Below are 10,169 nucleotides of genomic sequence, written 5' to 3' on the forward strand. Positions count from 1 at the left end.
TCCAACATCACACATCCTATCTATGAAATTGTCCCAGCTTAATCCGGGTCTTGCATTCAGGTCCCCAGGTCAAGCATGATACTCAGGGCTATAAAAGATCACTTTGATGAACATTTCCCTTCCAAGTCCTCCAATACTGAAGTACCATTAAAGGAATAAAGGAATGGGTTGGCTTTGCAAGTCAGCCTTATGGGAAGACCTATCGAAAAACACAAGAGCCTCTCATGTATTATGAAGACATTTTTCCCTGTCCTCTTCAGAGGTAAGAACACAAAACTGGCTGGATTATGTTACACCAAAGGTCCACCTCAGCAGTATCTTTATTCTAGCTGTGAATGCCTAAAGAACAAGGCAATCATGTACAAATGCTTCCCAGAATACTCTCCCAGTCTCTCAAAGCATAAGATTTTATAATGTTTTATCAACTCTAACTTTACCTGAAACAACATGGGGAAGAAAATCACTGTTTCTCAAATGTATGCTGCATAAGCAGCTAGGTAAGAAAATGGCTATAATTCCAAGGCCATATACAGTATGCAACTAAATCTTAGTAAGCAACATGAAAATACTAAAATTTTGCAAAGGACAGCCTTTTCATATTTAATATAAAATCCTGGAAATCCAAAACAAGTCTGAAAAATGCTGTACTGTGTCGTTCCATACAGTCGAAATAACAACAGGGCTCACCAGGAAGTAGAATTGACTAAACTATTGATTTCCAGCTTTATTTATGTCTTCTGTATATTTCTCCTTATCAGATATGTTATGCAGTTTCACTTTCCCCTTGTGCCTTTGAACAACCATTATTTTAAATATTTAAAACAAAATAAATCCTCCAGATGCAGATACTGTATCGGAGCTTAGCAATAAAATACATTCCTTTTTTGCAGCCAACAACATTTGCAGGAAAAGACTTCAAAAAACTATTTTACCACTGTCTTTCAGTACACCCTGGAATCTGCCTGCACTTCCATTTCTTCACTTCTCATACAGGATGACTGGTCTATAAAAGGGAGGAAAGCACTGCTCCCTAGGGACATCTGATACCATGTTTCCTTTTAAAGGCCTTCTGTTCCTTCAGCTTTTTAAGACTGAATGCGAAAGATTTTCTGCATGAACACAGGCGACAGGTTCAGTGGCTGAAGCAGTATCAAGGCACTGGAGATGTATATTCAACTGTCCAGAAAGTAAAAATTTAATACAGATCAAATGCAACAGATTCTTTGGGCTGTCACAGTTCATTTCACTGTCACCCAAGGTTTGGGACAGAGTTGATTTATCCTCTGAGTCACTGCTGGTTGTCACTGGGCTACTTATAAAGTAAGCTTCTTTTTTTAAGAACTGACTGTATACCCTTCCCAGCTGGCAAGAACCTGGCTTCAGAAACAAAAATCTTTCCCTGTCTGGAAACACTTACCCTGACATTCCCAAGCTAGAGTAAACTGGCATCTGCAGTTTTCTTCTAAGTCTATACTTGTCAGTTAGACAAATGAATGAGCAAAGATGATTCACACTCACTTTCCTCACAGTTCCTGAACTCTTGCACATTGTATTTGATTAAATACTGCCCAGTGCTTTTTGGATACCAGAATCTGTGCTCATCATTTGAAAAGGTGTCTTTCTACAGTGTGAGGACAGAGGTCTACTACGTAGACTGAGTACCGGGGTTATGTGTATAATAAGCAGATCTGTTATACATCTCCACATAAGACACTCTGAAAGACAATCCTTCCTTTGGGAAACATGGAGAGATTCCTAAGTGACATTTTCCCTGCACAGCATCCTTCTACCCTTCTTAGGTTTGCAGAAAATTTGGCATAGTTTTTAACCACAGTTTTTGTCTAAAACTTTCCTAAAAAAAATTAAAGCAAAACTTTTCTTGGGAAGTTGTGAATCTGAATGAGTCTGTGTTAGATGTCCTGGGTGATGCTGAAGGGGATCCTGCTGAACCTTGGCTTTTCCTGCAAGCTCCAGAGCGCTTTCGCAAGACCTGGCAGTTCTTCTTGCGGATGTTTTCCTTCACTTCCACGACCCTGGCAGATTTTGCAGCTTACAGAGGGGAGAAGAAAGCAAGAAGAGATATTTAGTCACCTTATATCCCACTCTGCAGAGCTATATGGAGGGTGAGAGTGAAGGAGGTTCTGCTTTCCTCTTCAATTCCCCCTGCATGCAGAATCTCCTACCTGCTTGCATGAGCTTCAGCTGTTTGCACTGCTCTTCCTCCATCTTCTTCCTGTAGTCTCCGAACATAGTTCTCATGATTTGACGCTTCTTCACTAGCGGAGCCTTGTCACTGCGCAGTGTCTTGATTGCACGGAGAGCCTCTTCCACTGAAGCAGTGGGAAGCACAAACAACCCACAGTTTAAGACTCCGCACTGGCTCTTCCCCCGCATCACTGCTTCTGTCTGCCAACCCTTCCCACTCAGTTTCTTGCAACCCTTCCCTGCTCTCTTGAATATTACCTTGTTTAGGAGTGGACTTTTGTGTCTTCAGGCCAAGTTCTAGTTGTTCCACACACCAGTCCACTTCCTTCCACAGCTGGTCATCTGACTGCTATACAACATGGAACAGAGCGAGCACAAGGAAATAAATCATCCTAACATGATAGCAGCAGTTGCCACACAAAAGAAATCCACACAAAATCAAGACTAACTCAGAATTTCAGGTTCTGGTGACTTTGTGAGATCTTGCCTATAGTGTTTTTCATTGGATAAATTCAAAATGCTAAACAAATATTCAGTTGTGACTCACTGTCTCTATTTGATGGACTTAACATCTGGCTGCCATTCAGAAGATGCAGTTCTCTGGAAAGTCCTTCAGGACTTCAAGATATTAAAGAAGCTGTCAGTTCAACTTACAGATGGGAGAAATAAGCATTAATAATAAAAAAACCCCCTAACCCGCCCAAAATCACAGAGCAACCAATGGACAAAACCAGAAGCAGAATCTTGGTGTCTCAGATCCCATGTGGAGGGAGGTCTGCACCTCAACTTTGCTATTTGCATAATGTGAGTAACTTGTCCTACCTGATATCAAGTCATGGGTACAGTGCCTGATTCAGCACCCAGATACCCAGCTTGGCCCTGAGGACAGTTACCTGCCTTTTAAATTTTTTTTTCTAAGGTAAATGTGGCACCTGGCTTCCCAAAGGTTAGCTACCACAGGTCTCAACACCAAAAACTCATAATGTTTCAGCACAAGTCTCAAGCAGACAATAAAAAAGCATTAATTTCCTTTCTACTAGTTTGGTTCCTCAACTGACTAGCAGAGGAAGAAAACAGCTGCTGTAAGAAATAAGCAGCAACCCTTATTTTTCAGCTTGCATTCCGTGCCAGTGTACTAACTGTTAAACTATGCATAGACATCAAGTTTCTCTTCTGTTGAAGTGTTTATAATTTATGGGATCCTATCAGTATTAAAATACCTGAGAGGTCTCATCCTGATGGGATGCATCTTTATTCTGACATCCACCGGCTTCTGTCTTTGCCTTCCTGCTTATCTCAGTTTCTTCTATTTCCTTTTTACTGCTAGATGCTTTTTGTTTCTTCTTCTTTTTCTTCTTCTGGGCTGCTCTATCTGCTGCTACTTTCTCTGTCACTGTCTCATCTCCAGGAGCACTCTCTGGTATTGGGATCTTTAACACGAAATGACCTCTGTCTTCTCCAGGCGTACTATCTGCAGTTTGAGTCAGCTCAGGCTTCTGCAAGGTTGAACTCTGTAGCATACCAGGTGATTCAGTAGGCAGTGAATTATCCAGCACTTCATGATCCGCTGTACTCTCTAATGGTTGGTTCGCTAGAACTAATGGGACCAGAGGATGATCTTCACCTGGGATGGTAAAATTGAAAGCAAACTTGGGTTCTTGTCCAGAGGCAGCAAAACTAAAGGCTTCACTCAAATTCTCTTGCTCTGGGGCTCTTACATTAGTTTGTTTCTGCTCAGCACCACTGACACTAGGAGCTGCTCCCAAAGTTGTACCAGTTGCTGCTGGGTCCATCTCAGAAGGTGTGAAGTCAAATTGGAAGCTGTTGTCAGACAACATGAACCACTTTGGTTTTGCCTCAGAGATTTGGTCAGACTGTTTCCCGTACACCACACTACCTGAAGGCTGCCCACTGCCTGGCTGCACTTCTGCTTCACCAGGTTTCAGAGCTAGGAGAGAAAAAGAATGTTTCTATTAATATGCCAGTTTCCTACTATGGGGAGGCCACTGTTACTGCAACTCCCTCTGGAAGGTACAGCTACAGGGAGGCAATCCTGTCAAAAGCTACAAGATAAAAAAATCTTCAGAAAGGAACCAAATATCACCATCCCCTGAAGGGACAGTTAAAGCTCACCTGCTTTCTCCATACTCTTCTGCTCCTCAGCCATTTTGAGTCGATAATCCCCAAACACATGGTTCATCACTTGTCGCTTCTTCACCAAGGGGGTCTCATGGGAGCGCAGGACCTTGAGAATGTGCTGTGTTTCTTCTACTGCATTCAAGAAAAAGACCAAAAGAGAGAAGACACAGGTCATGATGGGCCTTACAGACTATATTGCAGGATGCTGATGACAGGGTCTCCTCTGAACACGTTCCAGCTGTGTTCATACTACACCTTACTAGTCCATGACTGACATTCAGTTGAAAGGAAACTCCAAGAAGCTGAAACAATAACATGAGATGTTCTTAGAGGAAAAAAATAGATCTTATCTGTTTATTATAAATGTGAAGACTCTTCAACTGCAGTAACTGTACTACCAATGGAGCAGAAGCTACAGAGTGCTTAGCACCCCTTCCCCCCAAATAAACAAGAAATCCAAGAGCCTATCTCATTGCCTCTTCTCTGGAAAACTGGGAATGATCTAATGGAGTAGTGAGCATACCCTAAAGAGCTGGACTCTCTCACACAAACCAGCCATACCACCACTGTAATCCCAGTTCTTTGTGCCAAAGAGAATTCTCTAAAAAAATGCAATTCTTTTTCCATGAGAGTGGTCCCCAAGGCCCCAGTTTGGGAACTCCTTATATGCAGAGTCTTCTATTGTTTGTCTCACACATTTCAAGTCCCAAAAAGCTTGATGTACACAACTCATATTATGGAATGGACACAGGCACACATGTATTCTCGTCTGCACTGTATCTCTCTGGGACTCTCCAAACGAGGTGTAGCTTGCTGGAAGACTGCAGATCCAACGCTGGGAGTCCCATGGCAGGAAAGAAGCAACAGCACTGCAAGCATGAGGCAGAAAAGCCCCAGTGGAGCTGTACCCTACCCAGAAGAGTAGGGCATGTCTTCATAGCATCAGCTGTCACAGTCCTGAGCATATTTCCCCCCCTGCTTCTAGGAGTTTAGGTAGCTGCATTCAAGTCCAGCTCACTGGTAAGAGCTGATACAAAGAAAGAGCTGGAAAAAGCTTCAGGGGAGGCTCTCCCCTCCTTCACTTGAGGCTGTTTGAAGCTGAGGCTCTGAAGCTTGGCCCTGCCTGAACTGTGTTGAAGCAACAATGGAGCCATGCCCATGCCTGGCCAGGTACCCCAGTGACCCAAGCCTTGATCCTGCTCTGCAGACTTGAATTCCTATTTAGACCTTGGACCTGCCTCATCACCACAGACTTGCCTGGTGATCTGGATTCTTGGAAGAACCTGATTATGATCAATAGGCTTGCTTTGCTCACCTCACAGAATGGTTGAAATGGGAAGGGACCTTTAGAGACCATCTAGTCCCCTCCTCAAGCAGAGTCACCTAAAGCACGTTGCAGGTCCAGACTGCTTTTGAGTATTTCCAAGGATGAAGACTCCACAACCTCTCTGGGCAACCTGTGCCAGTGCTCTGTCACCCTCACAGTAAAGAAGTTTTTCCTCATGTTCAGACAGAACCTCCTGTGTTTCAGTTTGTGATCGTTGCCTCTTGTCCTATCACTGGGCACCACTGAAAAGAGTCTGGCTCCATCCTCTTGACACCCTCCCTTCAGATATTTATACACACTGATAAGATTCCCTCCTCCAAGTCTTCTCTTCTCCAGGCTAAAAGCTTCAGCTCTCTCAGCCTTTCCTTATATGAGAGATGCTCTATTGCCTTAATCACCTTAGTAGCCCTTTGCTGGACTTGCTCCAGTAGCTCCATATCTCTCTTACACTGGGGAGCCCAGATCTGGACACAGCACTCTAGGTGTGGCCTCACCAGGGCTGAGGGGAGGGAAAGGATCACTTCCCTTGACCAGCTGGCAACACTCTTCCTAATGCAGCCCAGGATACCATTGGCCTTATTTGCCCCAAAGGCACATTGCTCGCTCATGTTCAACTTGCTGTCCACCAGGACTCCCGGGTCCTTCTCGGCAGAGCTGCTTTCCAACAGGTCGGTGCCCAGCATGTACAGACACATAGGGTCACTCCTCCCTAGTTGTAGGACTTTGCATTTGCCTTTGTTGAACTTCAGGAGATTCCTCTATGCCCATTTCTCCAGGCTGTGAAAGTACCCCTCAATGGCAGCACAACACTCTGCTGTACCAGCTATTTCTCCCAGTTTTGTATCATTAGCAAACTTTCCGAGAGTACACTCTGCCCCATCATCCAGGTCACTGATGAAGATGATAAACAGTACTGGACCCAGTATTGACCCCTGGGATACACTGCTAGTTACTGGCCTCCACCTAGACTTCACACTGCTGATCACAACCCTCTGAGTTCTGCTATTCAGTCAGTTTTCAATCCACCTCACTGTCTGCTCATCTGGCCCGCACTTCATCAGCTTCCCTATGAGAATGTTTGGGGAAACTGTGTGAAAAAATCATACTGAAGGCAAGGTAGACAACATCCACTGCTGTCCCCTCATCTACCCAGCCAGTCATTGCATCAACCAAGGCTATCAGGTTGGTTAAGCATGATTTCCCCTTTGTGAACTTATGATGACTACTCCTGATCACCTTCTTGTCCTTCATGTGCCTGGAAATGGTATCCAGGATGAATGGCTCCATTACCTTCCCAGGGACTGAGTTGAAGCTGCCTGGCCCGTAGTTCCCTGGGTCCTCCTTCTTGCCCTTTTTGAAGACTGGAGTGACACTTGCTTTCTCCAAGTCCTAAGGCACCTCTCCTGATCGCCATGACCTTTCAAAGATGACCAAGAGTGGCCTTGTAATGACATCAGCCAGCTCCTTCAGCACTTGTGGGTGCATCCCATTAGGGCCCATGGACTTGTGTATGTCCAGCTTGCGTAATTATTCCCTAACCTGATCCTGCTCCACGAAAGGAAAGTTGTCCTTTCTCCAGACTTTCCCTTGGTCCCTGTGGCCTGGGTTTTTCCGAAGGCCAGCCTTACCAGTAAAGACTAAGGCAAAGAAGGCATTCAGTACATCCACCCTTTCCTTGACATCCCTTGGCAGATTAAATTCCAGATGGGCTTTAGCCTTTCTAGACCCATCCCTGCATGCTTGGACAATGTCCCTATATTCATCCCAGGCTACCTGTCCCTGCTTCCACCCTCTGTATACTTCCTTTTTATGTTTGAGTTTTGCCAGGAGCTCCTTGTTCATCCAGGCAGGTCTTCTGCCACCTTTGCTTTCTTGAGCTTAGAAGAGGTGATCCTTGAATATCAACTAGCTTTCTTGGATCCCTCTTCCTTCTAGGACCCTATCCCATAGGATTCTTCCAAGCAGATCCCTGAAGAGACCAACATCTGCTCTTCTGAAGTCCAGGGTTGTGATCCTGCTCTTTGCCCTGCTCTCTCCTCTCAGGATCCTGAACTCCACCAACTCATGGTCACTGCAGCCAAGGTTGCTGCCAACCTTCACATCCCTAACCAGTCCTTCCTTGTTTGTAAGTACGAAGTCCAGCAGAGCACCTCTCCTCATTGGCTCCTCTATCACCATTATCAGGAAGTTGTCATCGATGCTCTCCAGGAACTTCTTGGATTGCTTGTGCCCTGCTGTGTTCTCCCTCCAGCAGGTATCGAGGTGGCTAAAGTGCCCCATGAGGACCAGAGCCTGCAAATGTTACTTCTGGCTATCTGTAAAAGGCCTCATTTACTACTTCTTCCTGATCAGGTGGCCTATAACAAACACCCACAACAATGTCACGCATATTAGTCTGCCCCTTACTCCTAACCCATGAGCTCTCAGTCAGCCCCTCACCCACCCCATGACAGAGCTCCCTACACTCCCCCTCCTCACCTTCCTGGCCTGTCCTTCCTAAAGAGCCTGTACCCATCCGTTGCAACATTCCAGTCATGTGAGCTATTCCACTATGTCTCCGTGATCCCAATGAGATCATAGCCCTGCAGTTGGGTACTGGGGGAGTAGGCCCCTTTTCAGTGAAGTCATTGCCCCTGCCTGCCTTGTTATTAAGTTCGGCTCCCATCTCACTTTCCATTTGGGAGCAGGCTGCCCTTGCTGCTCCCTGACCCTATGTACTCAGTACAAGACAGTGGTGTAAAAAAATGGTCTAATGACCAAGCATTGTGTGGCGGCTTATATTAATTACTTCTATATCCTCAGGTGCATCAGCACACACTCAGCAAGGCATGTTACAACAGGTAACTGCACCTTTCTCCTAAATATTAGGTACTGGTCATTGGTAGAAGCAGGATACAAATCTTCCTATATTAACAAGCTGGACTGACTGGATCAAACTGCAGTCTCCTCAAAAGTGTTTTAAAGGACTTTAACTTTCAAGTAATTCCTCCTTCAAACAAGAACAATGAAGAACAAGCTTCACAAAAATAAACCTACACATGTCTAAGAGCTAGCCATACTTAAATAGTATTTCCTTAAGACTGGAAAACAAAAGCAGATCTGTAGCAGAACCAAACAACAGGCAATTAGACAGGAAAATGAGAATATGAAAAACAGTACAGAAAACTGAGAAGAAAAGTCACTGGAAAGCAAGATAAAGGAAAGGCAGATAAAGTTCAGATAGTTCTTAAAGTTCAGTGTTTTATGTAATTTTGAATTTACAACAAGAACAGAAAACAGATTGGGGAGGAGAAATACAAAAAGCTTCTAGGTCTACTAAATCAACACTGAGGCTGACATTTAGCTGCAGACTATAAAGGAGGCAACATACCTTRTTTTGGGGCTGGGTTGAGGCAAAGGAGATTTGTCTCCAGCTGCAAAATACACCACTCCACCTCATCTTGGAATGTGCCCTGGGGATCCTTAGACATGGGGGAAGGCACAGTGTTTAAAAGTGCAAACAGCAGACCTGCAAAACTAATTCCAAAACCAAGTTTTCTGAAGTTCTCTGCTCTGCATTATGTGGAAGATCAGAGTAGCGGGTCATAAAAACCTTTTGTGGCCTGACACTAGAGACATGCAGCATAACTGCTTATACCACAAATCAGTGCAGAACAGAGTGACACAAGCCCTGCAATATTCACAATTTGGAGCACATCAAATGAAGTCTCTATTCTAAATATTAGAGACAGTAAACTTTTAGTAGGCCAACCACCCTTGGCAAGTCAAGACTGCTGCAGCTAATGGCCTAATACATCTCTACAGCAGAAAATCTTCCCTCCAGCACAGCTGTGACAATACACAGAATGTTTTCTTTATACAGTAATCAATATCTTTAAGTCCTTAAGATTATCTTTGTTGCATTTTCACCCTACATACCTTGTGATAAGCAGCTGGAAAGTAGGGCCTAGAAGTCTGCCTTTGAACAAGACAGCTGTTAAAAAGCACTGACAAATGAAAAAAAAAATCTTGAAAGAAAAAATCTTGAAATGAAAAAAAAAAAATCAGAATAATGAGATGACTACGGATGGAAAAAACTCCCAGGCAAACACAAGCGCTAGGAAAGTCCTTTTTAAAACGCTGTGCCGCAGAGGCTAAGKGCCGGGAAGCGATGCCCCGAGGAACACAGCGGGACGCCTTCCCTGCCCGCCGGCCCACCAAGCAAACCGACCGCGGGCTGCAGGAGAGCCCGGGGCTGGAGAAAGGCGCCCTGCAAAGCGCCGCTGGAGAGGACGCAGAGCCGCTTCTTCATGGCGCAAAAGGGGCGGCTTAAAGCAGCAGCGAGAACCAGGAAAGGGACCAGCCAAGCCGTGGGAAGCTCCTACCTTCGCCATGAGGGAAGCCGACCGCGCCGGCATTCCGGCCCGGCCCCTCCTAGCGAGCCTGCTGCCTCCCGTCACACGCCAGCACGGGCGCTCCCCGGCTCCGCCACGCCGCACCGGCCGCCCGCGGCAGGGAC

General features: G+C 45.3%; 1 protein-coding gene across 1 annotated transcript; it reads right to left on the reverse strand.

The window, feature by feature from the left end:
* Positions 1-694: 694 nt before the first annotated feature.
* LOC112968889 (UPF0488 protein C8orf33 homolog) lies at positions 695-10,054 on the reverse strand. The gene is made up of 8 exons (XM_026071612.1): positions 10,036-10,054; positions 9,590-9,657; positions 9,042-9,132; positions 4,339-4,476; positions 3,426-4,153; positions 2,464-2,554; positions 2,184-2,330; positions 695-2,049 (listed from the first exon to the last, which is right to left on the reverse strand). Exons 4-8 carry the CDS (start codon positions 4,403-4,405, stop codon positions 1,853-1,855), a joined length of 1,230 nt encoding a protein of 409 aa, XP_025927397.1. The 5' UTR covers positions 4,406-4,476; positions 9,042-9,132; positions 9,590-9,657; positions 10,036-10,054; the 3' UTR covers positions 695-1,852.
* Positions 10,055-10,169: the final 115 nt, after the last annotated feature.

The sequence above is a fragment of the Apteryx rowi genome, unplaced genomic scaffold (assembly GCF_003343035.1).
Source record: "Apteryx rowi isolate R43461 unplaced genomic scaffold, aptRow1 scaffold_329, whole genome shotgun sequence".
Taxonomy (NCBI): Eukaryota; Metazoa; Chordata; class Aves; order Apterygiformes; family Apterygidae; genus Apteryx; species Apteryx rowi.

Coding starts and splice junctions, on each gene's coding strand:
- LOC112968889 (XM_026071612.1), bottom strand. CDS start 4,405: ATGAACCATGTGTTTGGGGATTATCGACTCAAAATGGCTGAGGAGCAG. Junction 4,154..4,338: donor GAAGAGTATGGAGAAAGCAG/GTGAGCTTTAAC, acceptor TTTCTCTCCTAG/CTCTGAAACCTGGTGAAGCA. Junction 2,050..2,183: donor GCTGAAGCTCATGCAAGCAG/GTAGGAGATTCT, acceptor CCCCTCTGTAAG/CTGCAAAATCTGCCAGGGTC.